A 16379-nucleotide genomic window follows, 5' to 3' on the forward strand; every position below is an offset into this window, starting at 1 on the left:
TTACCTAATGGATGTCTCTTGGTAGTATGCAAATTCCACACATTCTTACATTTTGTGCTCTCTCTCTCTCTCTCTCTCTCTCCCTTTCCCTCACGTTTTCACTCTCTTCCTGCCTCCTTTCCTTTCCCTCTCTCTCTCTTTCTCTCTCTCTCTCTCTCTCTCTCTCTCTACCAGCCACCACTAACTTGGACGCGGAGAGCAAGCGAGCGGCCCACTTCCGATCGTCATGGCAACAGCATGTGAATGTGTTCGGCTCGTGGAGTAGGCCGGAGTGCGTGCAGCAGCTGCGTCAGGAGGCAGAGCTCAATCTCCAGAGCCTGCTCCAAGGTAGGAGCTTTGTGGGCTTTTTGGGGGTGCGGGGGGGTGTGGGGGGTGCGGGGCTGTGGGCGTCAGCTGGGCACCGTCTGACTGCCCCCCATCTTTTTCCTCTCATTTTTTTCCCCTAAACGTGCGGTGAGATGCGAGGTACTTCTCGTCCACCCTCCGATCTTCCTCTCTCTCTCTCTCTCTCTCTCCCTCCCTCCCTTTTCCATCTCCTGTCATCCTCAGCGCCTGCCCCTCCCTTTCAGCGCTTTCATTCATCTTTATTGGCAGCTCGAATTATCCGTCTATGCCCTCGTTTCCGTGAAGGAGCGGGCAAATGAACGAGTGAGCGATCGGGAGAAAGGGAACGCCTTTGAGGCTCCACTGCCGCCGCGCGTCCCGGCCGCCGCTCAGTGCTCCTTCTCGCGTCGCCGAGCCTCACATCAGAGAGAGGATCGGCGTCCTCGGCAGGACTGTGGCTGTAGGGTGAATACCAGCGATACCGATGCCAAACCAGTGAGGCCAGTTAGGGCAAGCGGTGCCAGTGCCGAACCAACTAAGTTCCAGTGATGCCAGTGACAACAGTGATAAACAAGTGGCACCCACACCAGAACCCATTCTGAACCAGCAATTGCACTGGAGAAACAGAACCCACGATTACTGTGACAGAACCAATTCTGAAATAATGAACCGGTTTAGACCCAGTGACTCCAATGCTGGACCAATTTAGTATCAGAGATACCAGCACCAGGTTGACCAAAACAGCAAGTAAACATCCCTTTACTTTGTCCGATATTGCCTGGGGATGAAGTTGTGTGCTAATCCATGTTCCTGCTTAGAACCGACCAGTAAATCAAGTAAGGAAGCCAGTTAGCCTGCTTTGCACACCTGTATCTCATTTGGTGTTACATGCTGACTCGCTATCTCCTGTGAACCCACATCTGCTGACGGAGCACTCGCTGGTCCCGCGTCAGGTGTTTGGTACCCGTGTCTGGTTACCTGCCACGCTGTGATTCTGTGTCTTCCTTTCTTTTCTAGTTTGGATAAGTGTGGGTATATATGAAGGGAGGGCAATATTGGAGAGGCGTGTGTGTGGGCGTCTGCAAGGTTTTGCCATCTAACCTTCAACTGATATTTTGTGCATTTTTGTGATTATTACATTGTTGGGACCAGATTTCCCCATAATGTGATTAAAAACCAGTAACTTTTTACCTTGTGGGGACATTTTTTCGGTCCCCACAAGTTATAAAAATCTGTGAATGCAATAAAAAAACAAAAACAAACGCCAACATTCTTGTATTTTGTTTGGTTACTTATGATTAAGGTTAGGGCTGGGTAGGGGTTAAGGTCGTCATGTTGGGATTATGGTTATGCCAATAGAAATAAATGGACAGTCCCCATAAATATATGAATATCTGGACTGTGGTCGCTGGCTGGGATGGCTCTGTCCCTGAGGAATCAGCTGTGGTTTCCCTGGAAGCATGCACCCTGCTCCCTGTTTGCCCTATTTCGTTCGCAGTTGTTTATAAACCTCGGTGCTTGTTTGTGTTTGTTTTTCCCAGGATTATGACGTAATCTGGGCATCTGGTTATGAGTACGTGTGTGTGCATATGTTTAAAAAGCCCTTTTTTTAAATATGTGTGCTTATGTAAGCATATGTGCTGCATGTACCCTTAAGCGCAATGCTGACACAAAGACCCCTGTCTTGTTTATCTGGTTTGTGCTGAACGCCGAGCTGAAGTTTTGAGAATCCGGAGCTATTTTCTCTCTGACGTTCGTCGCCTGGTGAGGGAGAGACTCGACTCCGCTCTGGGAGTCCGGTAGCGTGGGTTGCTTTTGTCATGAGCTTCTCTGGGCATCTGCTGCCGAATTGAATCTCTGAAACAGCAACACGTTAACACATCAACATATTACTGCATGCGCATGCATGTGAGGCACATTTACGTGTAGGAGACATACTGTGTGTTAGAATATATACTTTGCTTGTGGGAGTCTGTGTGACTGTGTGTGCATGTTTGTTTGTGTCTTCCATGTCCAGGTTTGTTTGTGTCTTCCATGTCCAGGTTTGTTTGTGTTTTTTCCATGTGCATATTTGTTTGAGTCATCCATGTACAGGAACCTGTATTACAAAACTGAATTTTTGAGTGGGATGATAACGCTTCCGATATAAGGTAGTCTGGACTAAATGGTAGTGACCGAAGATATAGTTTATTTAAACTGGAGCACCTTAAATCCGACAAGCTAACCAATAAATCTTGCTTTGTGAATCAAACCCTCCCTTTTTTTGTTTGTTTTTCTTGTGCATTTTTGCTTGTATTTTCCATGTGCAGGTTTGCGCATCTGTATGAGGGGAATCAGTGTCCCAACACACGCAGTCCAATGGGTATTTTAAACGTTCCCCAGCACCTTGCACCCTAATAAACGCCCTCAAATCCCCAGTATTTTGCACCTCAATAAATACTCCCAGCCTGCATCTGAATAACTGAGCAACAGACTGATACTGTGCTGGGGTGTACACCCATTTGCACAGTGCATCCTCCCATCAACTACTGGACGAATACTGTGGCTGCCAATATGCCACTTCCCACCCCCAGCCCAAACACATGAGGAAACAACCCATAACTGTAGTAATATGCCAGTCTGTTTATTCCAATTTTCTGTTTCTCAGGATATTTTATTTGTGTACTGTGTACTTTTTAATTTGTTTGCATCACGATTACCTGGTTTCACTGCCTGTGCTGTCTTTGCACTTTGTCTCTTTTGCTTTATACGTATGTTCATCTGTACTCTGCATACTCACTGCTGTATGCACAAGATTTTCCCCCCTGGGATCAATAAAGTTTATCTCAATCTTCATCTTAATACAGTAGGACTCCTCCCAACAGGCAAGCGTGGTGGGGGGTGGGGGGGGGGGTGGACATTGGAACAGCCTGGGCATGAGAAGGAGAATGATAGAGACTCACTGCTCCCTCTCTCCTCCCTCCTCTATCTCCTTCCTGCTCTGCATGTGGGCTCCATGCAGACTTTGAGGAGCACCTCTACGAGCCTAAAGTGACCGGCCAGACGTTCCGACACCCCTCCTCACTGAGCTCGGAGGACACCTCCCTGAGTGACCCCCCCGGGCTGATTAGCCAGAAACCAGAGTTCATCTTCCTAGTGAGTGTTACCCCTGTGCTGTCTCGCTCATGGTGTTACCCTTTCGGTACATTTATCACAGTTTAATTAAACTGCCGACATCTCATTACAGTTAAACCTTCTTTTTTTGTCTTTTGGGTGTTGTCAGTAGATGCAATTTAAAATGATGATATAAACGCAGTATTACAAATTACACATTAAAAATTGTGTTAAAAAATCGTTTTTCAGGTGCCAAACAAAAACAAGAAAGATGCTCCTGTATGCATTCCAGCTGAATATTTCTTTAAAATGTGTGTACATATTTGTGTTCCTGTCCAGAAATATTTAATTATGGATGCAGGTAAACATATTTAATTTGTTTGTATTTATAAGCACTATTTTCAGAATGAGAGTATACTCTTCTCTCCTCAGCCGGCTTCCAGTGAGGTGTGTGAGGGGGGGGCCACGCCCATAGGCTTTTGGGGTCAAGAGCACACCATCGCTGCTGAGAAACCACCCTGGCCCCCTAGTGGTCAGACCCAAGAACAGCAGTGGCCAACGGACACCACAGGTGCGCCCTGCTTCTCTCCATCTGTAATGCCTCACCTACCCTCTGTCCATCCCCCAGTACAACAGCTCGTATCAGTGAGCAGGACAGGGGTTGCCATGCTCCTGCGGTCATGCTCCGCTCGAGGCCAGACAGCGGCGGCAAACAGGTAGCCGTTGCCGTGGCAACCCCGGCTCCTCCGCTGCCCGGCTAGGCTCAGGGGAGATGGCGGAGGAATGTCAGTCCCCGGTTTACGCCGAGTGAGGCGAAGAACTCTGACATGCATCTGCCCTGCCACAGTACATAGTATCTATCTCGGTAGCATGTCCACTCAGCCAGTAACCGATCAATTCTGCCATTAATGCCCCCCCTCTAAATAACATTGGGGGCATGATGTACCAGTTCACATCGTCATGACCCAATGCCTGCTTTGGACCCTTTTTCGTATTAGTTAGTTTATTTGTTTGTTTACACACTGTATTTATTTATTTATTTGTCTATATTTACTTATTTTTCTTCCCACTGCCTTTTGTTTTCCCCGTCTTTTACCCCCTGACCCCAAATAAAATCCCCGTTCCCTCCTCCCATTGCCATACCCCTTAGCTCATACAAACCTTCCACACTTCCAGTAAGTGATGTTTTCCCTTTGTGCAAGTATGAATACAGGTACACTGGAATGCTTCTGTTTGCACATCCCATCTTGCGCTCCTTTGTGAGACACACACACACACACACACACACACACACACACACACACACACATATATACAGTTGAGACTGATGCTTGGGGCCATTTATCTGGCTCCTTTGGCGTATTTCAGGGTCTTAAGGGCCCAATGGACATGTGACTAAGCTGCCACAGTCAGGATTTGAGCTGGTGACCTTCCAGTCAGAGGCCTAAGCCACACGCTGCCCCCCATCCATCCAGTATCTTATTCACTTTTCCAGTAACGTGTCCACTGTCCTAGTATGAACTGATTCTACCGATAGTGCTCAGTACTGATACTACTCAACACTTAACACTTGGTGCATTCACTACACCAGGAATCAGCACCAGGTAGCACAAGTATCGGCAAATAATCGATACTTAAAAACATCGACACTTTGTGTTTCATCTTATGCAATGTGTGAAAATTTCAGACAGTTCACAGAGAACATAATTCATCATATAGAATATTTTTGACCATACTGTAAAAGAATTCACGAGAAACTAAATTAGAAATGAATATGACCCTTTTAATAAAGGATTTAACAAAGGATCTCTGGAAACGTTAAGGAAGTACTAATGATTTCCAGAACTCCGGATGACATCACAGGGTGAAATTTCTCAGTGAAAACTTGTGTATGGATGTGTGTATATGACTCAAAGGAGAGAAGGACGAGAAGAGAACTAATGCACCTATACTTGTGTAAATGGTAAATGAAGCATCATTTCATTTACATTTTTCATGAAGTTAAAATGTAAAAGCGCCCATTAAACATACAACTTATGGACAAAAGTATTGGGACACTGGCCATCACACCTACAGGAACTGTTATGACGTCCCATTCTAAATCCATAGGCATCGATATGAAGCTGGTCCCCCCTTTGCAGCTGCCAATCTTAACAGCCGCCAATCTTCTGGGAAGGTTTTCCACAAGATTGTGGTGTGTGTCTGTAGGAATTTTTGCCCTTTCATCCAGAAGAGCATTTGTAAGGTCAGGCACTGATGTTGGACGTGAAGGCCTGGCTCGCAATTTCCAGTCTAGTTCATCCTAAAGGTGTTCGATGGCATTGAGATCCGGGCTCTGCACAGGCTTGTCAAGTTCTTCCACACCAAACTCACCCAACCATGTCTTTATGGACCTTGATTTGTGCACTGGGGCACAGTCATGCTGGAACAGAAAATGGTCTTCCCCAAACTGTTCCCAGTTTGAAGCATAGAATTGTTCAAAATGTCTTAGATTGCTGAAACAGTAAGGCTACGTTCACACTGCCAGCCACATTCCGATTTTTTGCTCAGGTCAGATTTGTCTATCTTGACGATTCATATTCATAACTACAAGTGACCTGTATCTGACTGTAATGTGAACACATCGGTCCTACGAAACATCATGCATGTGCACATTGATACGTTTTTACACGGGTCAACTGCGACACCAACAACAAAAAACGTCATATCTGTTTGACGACTCATGGCATTAAAAATGGAGGCGTTAGTAGCACACGCATGGATCGCACTTTGCTCTGGAGGACGACAAACAGTGAATCAGCTGTACATGAGCCGGTCGAAAAGGAGAAAAAGGAGCTTTTTCTGTTTTCGCAGTTATTGCTGGAACTGCTGCACCAAGAGATGCATGGGTACGAGCCTGCCGGCGCAGGCTGATGATGTCAGCGCATGCGTATAAGCAAAAAGCCACATGAATTCCGATCTGTGCGTTCACATTCAGGTCACATGGCCGCGAATCGGATACGTATCCGATTTAGTATCACATATGAAAAGCAAAAAATCCGATTTGAGTTACTTCAGCATGGCAGCGTGAACGAAGCCTAAGAGTCAGTAAGAGCCAAAACCCAGACTCATCCATCAGACATAGAAGAGTGATTTGTCACTCCACAGAACGTTTCCACTGCTCCAGAGTCCAGTGACAGTGTGCTTTACATCACTCCATCTCACGCTTGGCATTACGTTTGGTGATGCGAGGCTTGCATGCAGCTGCTCAGCCGTGGAAGCCTATTCCCTGAAGCTCCCAAAACAGTTTTTGTGCTGAGTGTAGTGCCAGAGGAAGTTTGGAGCTCTGCAGTTATTGAGTAAACAGGGTGTTGCCGATTTTTACGCACTGTGCGCCTCAGTTACTTTACATGGTCTGCCATTTCGTGGTTGAGTTTCTGTTATTCATAACTGCTTCTACTTTGCAATAATAGCACCTACTGATGACTGTGGACTATCTAGCAGGGAAGAAATTTCATGAACTGACTTATTGCAAAGGTGGTATCCTATGTGTATACCACGTTAGTATTCACTGAGCTACTTAGAATGACATATTCTTAAGCTTATTCATAAACTTGACTGCATGCCCGTGTGCTTGATTTTATACACCTGTATAAAACAGGTCTGAATGAAACACCTGAATTGAATGATTAAGTGGTGTGTCCCAATGCTTTAGTCTGTGCAGTGTATCATGGAATTATGTTGTTGTGTTCCTACAGGTGATGAGGCACTTCTACATGTTGACCTGATTCAGGGAATCTGCAGTTCTGAGTCTGACACTAGGTTGCTAACGTCATCTCCCGAAACCCAGAGCCCCCATCTGTTCCTGAGGAAGACCTACAGTGACCTGGAGCAGAACTTGCTGCACTCCCCTGGGAGCCCATCAGGTGCAATGGAGCACGCCGGCCTGATGTGTGGCAGCCCATCCTGGAACGGGCCCAAGGGCTCCACCTTCTCACCATCTTGGAACAACTCCATGGATTATATGATGGCTCATGGTCCAGCTACGAAACCACCAACTAACCAACAGCAAGCTGACCTGCTGCTGGACCCCTCCCAGAGTGGGTCAGGCCTCTCCTACAGCTCAGGCTCACACTCCAGCTCCTTTACCTCCAACTCTGTGGAGCCATCAGCCAGAGCTCTGGCTACTACCAGCATTACAACAGGCAAACGGGCTGAGACTGAGGGTGCCGCAGCAAGTCCCAGGGATCGGGAAAAGAGACCGATACGGCCCGGGGCCCTCAGGTTCCGTGAACGGTCCCTGTCAACCCCAACGGACTCTGAGTCATTCTGCTCGGCCGACAATGTGTCTTGCATGGATACCCAACGCTTAGGAGTTGAGAGCTATGCCTTGATGTACCCTAGTGGGAGTTCTGAGGATGGTGCAAGCGCTGACAATGAGTCTCTGGCGGTGACTGATTTCCACCCTGATGGGAGACTGAGGATAAGGTCCCGAAGCATCTCCCTGAAGAAGTCGAAGAAGAAGCCCCCACCCCCGGTGCGCAGCGTGTCTCTGGTGAAGAACCTTAGGGGGGCAGGTGCTGAGGGCCCTCAAAGAGAGAGCAGGCCCAGAAGCCTCTACCTTCCCAGAGAGCACTTGCATGACTCTTATTTATCAGACTATGTGCTCGGGGGAGATGGCAGATCTCTGAAAGAGGAGCCTGACATACCATTGTCCATCAGAGAGACGATGGAGGGGAGTCAGGCACCAGACCAGGAAGTGGAGCTGTCTTTCCCTGACCATTGGCAGTTGAATGAATGGCACTCCAGTGACCCCTACAGGTCACTGTCTGGTTCTAGCACAGCAACAGGCACCACAGTGATAGAGTGCCTGAAAGCACGAGGAAGCTCAGAGTCCCTTGACTCCCCTGGTACCTCTCGTGCCACCTCACCCTCTCAGTTCTCTGTTGAAGCAGAGGCAAAAATCTCCCCCTTCAAGCCCCATGGGCTAATGTCCCCCTCCAGTGGCTACTCAAGCCAGTCAGAGACCCCAACACCAACAATTCCCAGTGCTCAAGTGACTGGACCATCCCCATTGGCTTGCAAGATGCGGCCAAAGATACCAGAGAGGAAATCCTCGCTACCTGCCACATCCCCCATGGAGAGACCTGCCAGGTCACGCCTTTCCTTTGAGCTGCCTGTGGCATCTGCCTCAGAATTGCCCTCTATCAAGCCCAAGCCCAAGGCTAGCCGACGACACTCTGATACATCTCCTACCAGCCAGTCAGGGCAGCCAGTGGTAACCCAGACTGATCTGAGAAACGTGCGTCTTCGTTCTGTTGGCCGCTCGGAGATTGAGGATAATCTGGACTGTCCTGTGGACATCATCGAGGAGGAAATGAGGGATGATGACAGCCCCCCTGTCACACTCCGTGAAAAACCTAAACCCCCAGTAGCGGTGAAGCCCCCCCTTCCCAAACGACCCCTCAACCTGATGTTGGAGTCTCCTTCCTCCTCTCTACAGGGTCCAGAGTCTCCACCAATCTCGCCCAAAGAATGGCGAATGCCTGTAGGGAACATCTACATGGTGGTGAAAAAACCCAAAAAGAAACCTCTGCAGGCTGCACCCATTGCCACTCAAGAGATCCCTCAACATCAGGAAGTGCTGGACATTCAGCAAGGGGCCAGCCACATTGAGCTTCCCTCCCCCTCCAGCCCAAAGAGGGAGCATCAAACCAGGACATTGACCAGCAGCGTCACTGTCTCCTGTTTGGCAGAGCTGGACAGAAAGCGGACCAAGGTACCCCCTCCGGTCCCAAAGAAACCCAGTGTCCTCCTGCTGCCCTCTGGAGTTGTCCACTCCAATGGGGCAGATGACAGTGGCCCCCCATCCCCTGGTGGGGAGCCTGTGTCTGAAGAAGTTCCAGATGTAGAGGAAAGCCAGGCCCAGACAAAACAAAGTGAACCTCAAGACAGTGATGTCACAGCATTTCGTACTGGGACACTGACAGGTACGAAATATTGATGCTCATCCTATGTAAAATGAGAATATTATTCTGGACATAATTGCTTTACCTCAGCATCTCAAAATATAATGGCTACTATAAAGGAGGAAAACCTTTTGTAATGCATGATCTTGCCTTGCAACACTAAGAATTGCTGCACACCAGCATTAACAGTAACAAGCATAGGAGATGCTTGTTACTGTTAATGCTGGTGTGCAGCAATTCTTAGTTTTGCAAGGCAAGATCTTGGTCGAAGATGCAAATGGTCAAGATGGGAATAATCATGGTTATTTTTCCTGCAGGGATCCCTGCAGATGGGAGTTCTGAGGAGTGCGGCTCTCTTGCAGAGATGGAAACCCTGCACATCTCTGAGGAGCCGACAGAGGGCGTGTTTGGCCTCACACCAATGCCCCATTCGACAGAAGATCTGTTCACTATCATCCACAGGTAATGTGACACCTCATACAGGGTCCTGTTAGGGTGCTGGTGACCTCTAATTTTGGGATCTACATGATCTTTTTGTTTGCCTCGAGCCACTGCAACCTAAACCGTAAACAAAATATGCTGCAAATCCTTTCCGTGTCTTTTAAATAACGCCACGGTTTGGTGAAGATATCACTTCTCCCTGATTTAATGGATTACTAATTTAAATTTTATTTAACATTCTTGTATTCAGTCAGCCCAATTAGCCCATGGAGGCTGTAGCTTCCCACGTTTGATGTCAACCCTAATCTACTTATTATTAGTACATTTGGACTGATATTGCCAGGGCAAATGGGAGAACTTCAAATGCTCCTCCCACTTTTCCTATTCCGAAATGATACAGTTCTGTGTGAGAGAAGACTGTTTACAGTTTGAAATAAGATTGTTGAGTGCAAAATAACCTATCAGCAGTAAAAAGTACATTCTTGCTTCCAACTTGTTACTTGAGATTTCCTTATATCTGCCATATCTTTCTTCCTCCTTCATTGTTTTCTCACACTTACCATTATGCTCCAGTAAGATCGATTAAGGCCATATGTTCACTCTGACAGTTAATGCCTTGACCTTCGGTAGGTCTTGGGCTGTGAAATGAAACATATGGTCTTAATGAATCTCCATTAACAGTATCCTGTTAAACACAACGGACAATAAGAAAAAGGTAACTGTCACTTTTTGTTAGAAAACCTTGGACCATATGGATTCTAATTGAATTTTCTTCACCCTCTCTTCTGGGCCAGGTCCAAACGAAAAGTTCTGGGGCGCAGGGAACCGTCGGCTACCTTTGCCAGTCGGCCAAGCCTGGTGTCTCCAGTGCGGACTGACCCACGGTCCCATACGCTGGGGGCCACACCCCGATCCAGTTCACGGAACCAGAACTTCATGGCTCTATTGCAGAAGAAGAACAACAAACCTAGCACTGGCAGCAGAGTGTCGGCCATGGAGCTTCTGAAGAGCACTAACCCGCTCGCCCGCCGGGTTACCGAATTCAACCAGTCTGAGCTGGACCCAACCGATGGCCCCAGAACACCCCAGGGACAGTGAACCCCTGGCCAGTTTGGAAAGAGGCAGGGAGTCCTGTTCTGACATGTCGCATTTATATGACTTTTATTTGCAGAGATCTCCAACCAGCGAGACGCCACTCTCAATGTTCTGTGGATTCCGATTCGGAAAAAGTCACAATTATGTTTTATTTGCTGTTCAAGTCACAGTCCAGTAGTCCCCTGGGCCACACTGGAAGAACATTAGCGTAATTGTTCTGGGAGTAAGAGTGTGGAGCATAAAAAAATCTAACTGGAAAAGTAACATCAGTGGAACGGTTTTGTAAGGCATGGAATACTACAGCTGATCTGGAAGAGCAACATCAGGAACTTGGGTGGACACAGATATGAGTAAGAAAGTGAAAAGAGATTCATATATCTCTCTGGAGTGTGGTCTAGCTGGACCAAAATGGATAATTGCCTCCTGAGAACAAAACATAAGGTCTTCAAATGAAAGCAAAAAGGTAAACAATCCAAAACATTCCACAAAGACTTGCAAGAAGGACATGGTAGCCCTCATGTTCTAGGGAAAAAAGCACTTTCATTAACTTAAGACATGAGTCTACAGCCATTTTCCCCCCAAATTTTGAACTTGTATATAGCTATATATAAATATATAAACTTAACTGCAGAGCTGTTTGATGGTTTTAACAAGCGAATGTAAATGTACAAATGCCTTGGGATGAAGGACATGGAAGACAGCCACCACACATGACCTCTGAAGGTTGCCACAGAGCCCTACTCTGCCTGGATACACATGCTATGCGCAGGACCCAGGAATGGCCTGCAGGGGTTTGGCCGTGCTCTCTGGAGGTGGACTGGGGCTAGATGGAGAGGAAGTCGGGTGATCTTGGAAAGATGCAAGGGAAGACACCTCCAGTGCAGACACAAGGCCGCTACCGTCCAGTGTCACTGTGCAATCAGGTGTTTCTTCTCACTCAGGAAACGCTTTTGGCATGTGTGAGCGTACACGCATGCCAGTGGACACACATACCCATCAAACCACCTGGCAACAGCGAGGATGACATTTGTCCTCAGGGTGGCTAGATGGCTTTGGCTGTTATCCTCTGCATGGTGTGTGGTGGCAGTACGGGACGCTGCAAAAGGATACTCTGCCTGTGCCTGTAGTGTCAAGCTACAGCCTTGCCTGAGGTTCAGCGAATCTTCTTGCTATCTCTACAGTCAAGGTTAGAGAAAGTCACAAAAAGGAAGATGCATGCCTCAGAGCAAGGGTTTTCCAACCAGATGTCCACTGCCCTCTGGTGGTCGGTGAAGCAGTTGATGGTGGTCCACAGGGATGTTGACAAAATGCTGGTACTGTCATCCAGTTTAGATGATGGATGCGGTGTTTGTTGCTTATGTGATCATGCATTAGTTGGAGAAAGGTTGATACGCTCTGCACTCCAGCATTCACGGTAGACGGTTGGTTCCCTTGAGCCGGGTTACTGAACACGGCCTGAGTGACTGAGTCGGGGTTGTTTAAGGTGGGGCAGGGTGAGGTAGGGCAAATGCAGGGGAACAATAAATGCAGAGATTCCAGCGGCAGAAGAAACACAAAGCAACTGAGCAAACGAAGGAGCGTTTGGAGAACTAAAGATGTCGCCCAAAAGCATCACGGTGAAATGAACTGGGACAGTTCTCTCAGTAGGCCGGGATATGGGTGCAGCATTCCGGGGAAGCTCTGCTACCGATCCGAAGTGTGTTTATAGGCATGCCGAGACAGCCGACATCACTGGCCACGGCCGGACATTCTGTCTGTGGTGCTGGGACCCTGTGCACATTGGTTTTCTGCTGTTCTTTCCATATATCGATATTTCAGGTAATCCAACGACTTATAGATACAAAAAAAAACAAAGTAAATGTGTGACGCTTGTTTTAAATATTTAGTGAATGAAACAGAAAAAAGAAAAGCCAGTGTTTGTTTGCCTTGTTCTCTGGCGTTCTGCCTCTATGTTTTTTAAACACCTAGGTATTGCACTTCCATTAGGAGTATCATCGTTATGATAACCACTGTTATAGTTGTTATAACCCATGTGTTTCCTGTACTGCCCTTTTGCCAGTAAAGGCCTCTGCAACTAGTTAACTCAAAGGGTCTCCCTATTAATCCTCCCGTGCCATTGGCTACATTGACCAATGTACCCCACTCTCCTGAAATCTGGGCGTGGGATTTTAACTCCGAAGGGTTGTCCTTCAGGGTAAAACAAACCCAGACACCCTGTCTCACATGCTCAAGTGTGTTAATGGCTGTGCTGGACCACATAAGTAACAGGTTCTCGATGGCTTGGAAGGTGGGGCCAGCTGTAAGTCATGTTCCATTGGGGTGAAATTCTCTTCCTCTCCCCCTACTCTCTCCTGGGGCTGCTCATGGTGGGGGGGGCAACTTTTAAAGCTTTTCCTTACTCTCAGAGGGGAGGTCGAAGAGGGAGAAAATGGAGACGGTGAGAGGATGCAAAATAACATTGACTGCTAACCATAGAGTAGATGACGACGTTCTAGGTTGCTATAGCTAACAGTGAAGAAAAAACCAGAACAGAGAAGAGCGTGGTGGCAATATGAAGTGTTATTCTGTATGAAACAGAAATGAAACTGCAGCTGAACTGATTTAGTAGATAGGTAGTAATCTAACAACTGGTTTATTACTTTGGCTCGGGGAGTGCACTTCGCCTGACAGATTGCCAGAATCGAAAAGCTTTAAAAACACTCCCTCGTGGGACGAGGCAGCAGTCCATGCGGGTTTATAAACGAAAACTGGGAATTATATTTTTGTTATTTTACATTGTATGGACATATTTAAAGTATTCAGAGTATTAACCACAGTCTCCAGCATTATGAAATGTAGCTGTGAGTCTGGTAAACAGTTAAGTCTCGCCAATGTGATGAAATTATATCATTTAAATAAATTATTTTTCTTGCTTAAGGAATTCACACAGACTGTTATTTATTTTGATGCAAAAAGAAAAATGTTTTCTTTATGCTGCAAAGCCATTACTCTCCCTCCCTTTTTATCTATCTCTTTCAGCCTGTGTCTCTCGTTCCCTCCACATCATGTCAGGTTCTGATAAAAGATTCTGAATATTTTCGGTTTTGAATTTGCTGTTCTTTCAGGCACAGCGTTCGAAGTAACATTTGTACTGTTTTCGCCATTCTGAAAGCCAGAAGGCTATGTTTTTTGTGTTTTGGGTCTGTTCGAGATTAAAATCAGATAAGTGGAACAGGAAAAACATTTGTTTCAAAGTAGAATATTAGTGCAACATAAAACCAAAAAAACAGCTTATGTAAGCTGCTATACTTAGATGTTCATGTGCTTACACTGCCGTCTTGTGGCTGGTAAGATATTAATTTCTTTTGTAATGCTCAGTAACTTTTGTTCACTCGGTTACGATGAAGTGATTTACATTTAGGATAATTTATAAAACATTATTGTGATATTAATAGATACTTCATTTTTCCCCATGAGGAAATTCTTTTCTCACCTTCTCCAACTTGCTCTCTGTAAGTGAGAGCAAGCCATCTACCTGTTGTAATAGGCAGGAAGCTGGGGGTTAAGGGCCTTGCTGCAGAACCCACAGACGTGCCAATGCTGGGCTTGAACCAACATGCTTCATATCACAGACACAGAGGCTTAGCCCACTAAGCCACACACACACATTTAGGTGCAGAGGATAACTTGTTTGTAAAACACATTGTACGTAGTTAAGCTCCACTTGGGTGTGTCCAGTGTTCAATGAACCATAGTTTCTAACTGTTTTGTTCAGATACAGCGTTTGACTGCATGCAGTATTTCTCAAGATTTGTCGCGGAGGAGGTACTGCTTCCAAGACATCTATGTATAAGCATTAGACATGCAAGGTGGGTGGTGTAGCAGATACTGAACTTGCAGCGCTGAGGATATAGCAGGATCTTGATTTAATTAGTGACTGGGCAGATGAAGTTTAATGTAGACAAATGTAAGGTAATCCATGCAGGGAGCAGAAATATAAAGTACAGATATTTTACGGGTTCCACGGAAATAAAGGTAGCTGATTACGAGAAGGACCTCAGTGTGTATGTTGATGCTTCCATGTCCCACTCTCGCCAGTGTGGGGAAGCAATGAAAAAGGCCAATAGGATGTTGGGTTACATCACTAGGTGTGTGGAGCTTAAGTCAAGGGAGGTGATGCTGAGATTATATAATTCCTTGGTAAGACCCCACCTAGAATATTGTGTGCCGGTTTGGTCACCATGCCTTAAGAAAGACATTGCTGCCTTGGAAAAGGTGCGATGTAGGGCTGCGAGAATGATTCCTAGTCTTAGAGGAATGTCTTATGAGGAGAAGTTAGCTGAGCTGAATCTGTTCTACCTCGAGCAAAGGAGACCTAGGGGGATATGATCCAGGTATATAAGATTCTAACAGGTCTGGATGCTGTTCAACCAAATAGTTACTTAAATATCAGTTCAAATACAAGAACTTATGGCCATAGGGGGACATTAGCGGGAGAACATTTTAAACTGGATTTAAGAAAGCACTTCTTCACATAGCGTGTAGTTAGGGTACGAATAGTCTTCCTGTTAGTGCAGCGAAAGCTAATACCCCGAGTTCCTTTAAATCAGAGCTAAATAAAATTGTTACAACTTTAAGCTATTAGTTGAATTTTCCCCAAACGAGCTTAATGGACCAAATGACCTCCATGTCCTTATGCACTGATTGCATCGGCCAACCATTGGTATCGGCTGACACAGCAACAATCAGCTATCGGCCAATGGTTAAAAATGAGCCGGTATTTATCACCGATAGCTCCCTTTACAATGGTGATTCATGTTGCTTTGCACACCCGCATACTAAGCAGTTAGACAAATATCTGTTGGTTGAAACTTTCGTTAGAAATGCATTTTGCAAACTTCGCTCTGCTAAAATTCTTTGAGGATCTACTAATCAGCATTTCAACACAACAAAATTGACTGCTCACCTTAAGGCGAGACAGTGAAGTGTGTGTAGAGTGTCTGAGAAAACATCTGTGTCAATGAAGAAGGCTGCAGTACTGCCGGATAAAAGTGGTCTATCAGTTGTGCAAGTGTTTGATAGCAATAGAAAATTCAGTGCAGACAGTGCAAAATCAAAATATATTAAATATATATTATGGGCTGCCTCATGCCCATTGCTTCCGGGATAGGCTCCGGACCCCCCGCCACCCAGTAGGATAAGCGGTTTGGAAAATGGATGGATGGATGGATGGATGGATATATTATTGGGTTTATCACACATGATGATTAGCCCTTCTCTGTTATAAATGTTATACATATATAAGATGTATAATATAATGCCCTGGCACTGTTGTTGTGTGCCAGGGTTGGTGTTTTCTTGCCAAAACAATAAATAATTTTTCATACTTTTGTAGTGTATTTTCTTTTTAATTTATTACTGCCCCTTTAAACCTATTTAAGCAGAACCTCCCATGCAATTGGTTTTGGTGTCAGTTTTCGAAATGATCGACTAACGGTA

General features: G+C 46.0%; 1 protein-coding gene across 5 annotated transcripts in view; it reads left to right on the forward strand.

Moving 5' to 3' along the window:
* Positions 1-13817, forward strand: part of nhsl2 (NHS-like 2) — a 41836-nt gene extending 28019 nt beyond the window's left edge. For all 5 annotated transcript variants that reach the window (XM_049027654.1, XM_049027656.1, XM_049027657.1 and 2 more), the window contains exons 2-7: positions 175-327; positions 3326-3459; positions 3850-3988; positions 7155-9386; positions 9683-9827; positions 10601-13817. In XM_049027654.1, the coding sequence (XP_048883611.1) occupies positions 175-327; positions 3326-3459; positions 3850-3988; positions 7155-9386; positions 9683-9827; positions 10601-10904 (3107 nt within the window). In that variant the 3' untranslated portion in view covers positions 10905-13817. The remainder of the gene's footprint in view (positions 1-174; positions 328-3325; positions 3460-3849; positions 3989-7154; positions 9387-9682; positions 9828-10600) is intronic.
* The last annotated feature ends 2562 nt before the right edge of the window (positions 13818-16379 follow it).

Source organism: Brienomyrus brachyistius, chromosome 10 (genome assembly GCF_023856365.1).
Source record: "Brienomyrus brachyistius isolate T26 chromosome 10, BBRACH_0.4, whole genome shotgun sequence".
NCBI classification, from domain to species: Eukaryota; Metazoa; Chordata; class Actinopteri; order Osteoglossiformes; family Mormyridae; genus Brienomyrus; species Brienomyrus brachyistius.